This window comes from Macadamia integrifolia, chromosome 3 (assembly GCF_013358625.1).
Source record: "Macadamia integrifolia cultivar HAES 741 chromosome 3, SCU_Mint_v3, whole genome shotgun sequence".
In the NCBI taxonomy this organism is placed as follows: domain Eukaryota; kingdom Viridiplantae; phylum Streptophyta; class Magnoliopsida; order Proteales; family Proteaceae; genus Macadamia; species Macadamia integrifolia.
The window spans coordinates 19,827,153-19,828,898 of NC_056559.1; the positions used below are offsets into that span (position 1 = coordinate 19,827,153).

At 48.0% G+C, this 1,746-nt stretch overlaps 1 protein-coding gene across 1 annotated transcript; it reads right to left on the minus strand.

Moving 5' to 3' along the window:
- Nucleotides 1–227: 227 nt before the first annotated feature.
- LOC122074222 lies at nucleotides 228–1,051 on the minus strand. The gene is made up of 2 exons (XM_042639071.1): nucleotides 540–1,051; nucleotides 228–285 (listed from the first exon to the last, which is right to left on the minus strand). Exons 1-2 carry the CDS (start codon nucleotides 1,049–1,051, stop codon nucleotides 228–230), a joined length of 570 nt encoding a protein of 189 aa, XP_042495005.1.
- Between the last annotated feature and the right edge of the window lie 695 nt (nucleotides 1,052–1,746).

A 1,746-nucleotide genomic window follows, 5' to 3' on the forward strand; every position in this document is an offset into this window, starting at 1 on the left:
CATCACAGGGTTTGAAAATTATCACCTTCTCTGCACATAACACACTGGCCCTATAAGAGGACCACCAGTCCATTCCTAAAATCACATCAAAGTCAGTCTTTTCCAACTCGATCAAGTATGCATTCAAGTCATGTCCATTTATCGTCATCGGACACGGTTCATACACATAGTTCAAATCCACCACACTTCCTATGGGTTTACTCACTGCCAAGCACTAGGTCAAGCTCTTAGGTGGAATTCCCATCTTTCTTGCAAATGTTGGTGACATGAACAAATGGGATGCTCCTGCATCAAATAACACATGTGCAGGCAACAATGATATTAATAAGGTACCTATTACCACACCTAGTGCAGCTTTCGCATCCTCAGCTGTCATGCCAAATGCCCTTCCCTGGGGTCTCTAGCCCTGTGGTGGCTGTGCTAGCCTATTAGCTGCATATATTTGTTGGGGCCTAGGTGGTAGGGTGTGAGGGGCATCACCCGGCCGACGGTGGGGCCACATCCTAGCTAAGTGACCAAGCTAGTCACAGTGAAAGCACCTGAGGTTTGAGCCCACCGACTGAGATAGACCACGGGAGCAGGAGGACTGGGAGGCTTGACTTGCTTCAGGATTTCTTGACTGGACTGAAGTTGGGTTGATATAAGGACCTCTTGATAGCTTGTTGGCTCCCCTAGAATCAGAGGACACCATGGGCCTCTTCCACATTCCTTTCTGGGCCGAGAAATTGTCCCTATGTCGGTCTTCAAGGGACTTGGCCACTTGGACCACTTCAGTATATATCTGCAACTTCAACCCAACCATAGTAGAACTGATACTTGGACTCAACCCTTTTTCAAACTTCTTGGCCTTGGCCCTGTCATTCTGAATGTGCTCTGGAGTGAAGCAGTATAGCTCCTCATACCTTTGTTTGTATTCTAGCACTGATCGGGACCCTTGAACCAAATTGGAGAACTCACTCTCCCTCCTATCCCAAAAGCTATCAGGGAAGTAGTTCCAAAAGAAGGTCTCCTTGAAGTCTTCCCAAGTCGGGGTTGGGTTCGTTGCCCTCATAATAGACTGAGTAGCCCTCTACCAAGCTTCGGCTTCATTTTACAATTGATAGCCAACAAATAGTATTTCATCAGTGCAGCCCATCAACTTAAAGACTTTCTCCATACCCCCAATCCATCTTGAGGGAAGCAACTAATCATGACTCACATTGGAGAAGTATGGGGGCCTCAGCCTTTGGAACTTCTCCATCATCTTGGTTAGGTCAGTCCAACCTTCTAGGCCTGCCCTTACACTTGCCCAGGTACTTGTCCTTGAAATTTCCCTTGTACCTATCCTTGCACTTGTCCATGCATTTGCCCTCGCATCCCATTGGATGTTTGAAGGATGGCTGCGCCAACTGGCACTAAGGTTGGTGCCGATGGAGTAGGGGGTATGGGAGGTGCAATCCGGGCCTTAATAGCTGCCTGGATCTGGGTATCAATCCCCGCCATGAACTGGGTTTGCCTCTCTTCCATTATGTTGGCAACATCTTGTGCTGTGAGAATGGGTGGGGCCAGTGTCACATTGCATGGTCTACCTCAGTTCCATGTAGGGGAAGAGGGAGGTGACACATTGGAGCAAGATCGGGTGTTCCAGCGCGACATGATTCCTGTTAAGGAATCTTAGTTAGTCACACATACATGTGTAGCAAGCATGTTAAGGTCAACATGCATAGTGGGTGCCACAAGTGCATATAACAAACATACTAGGGTTGG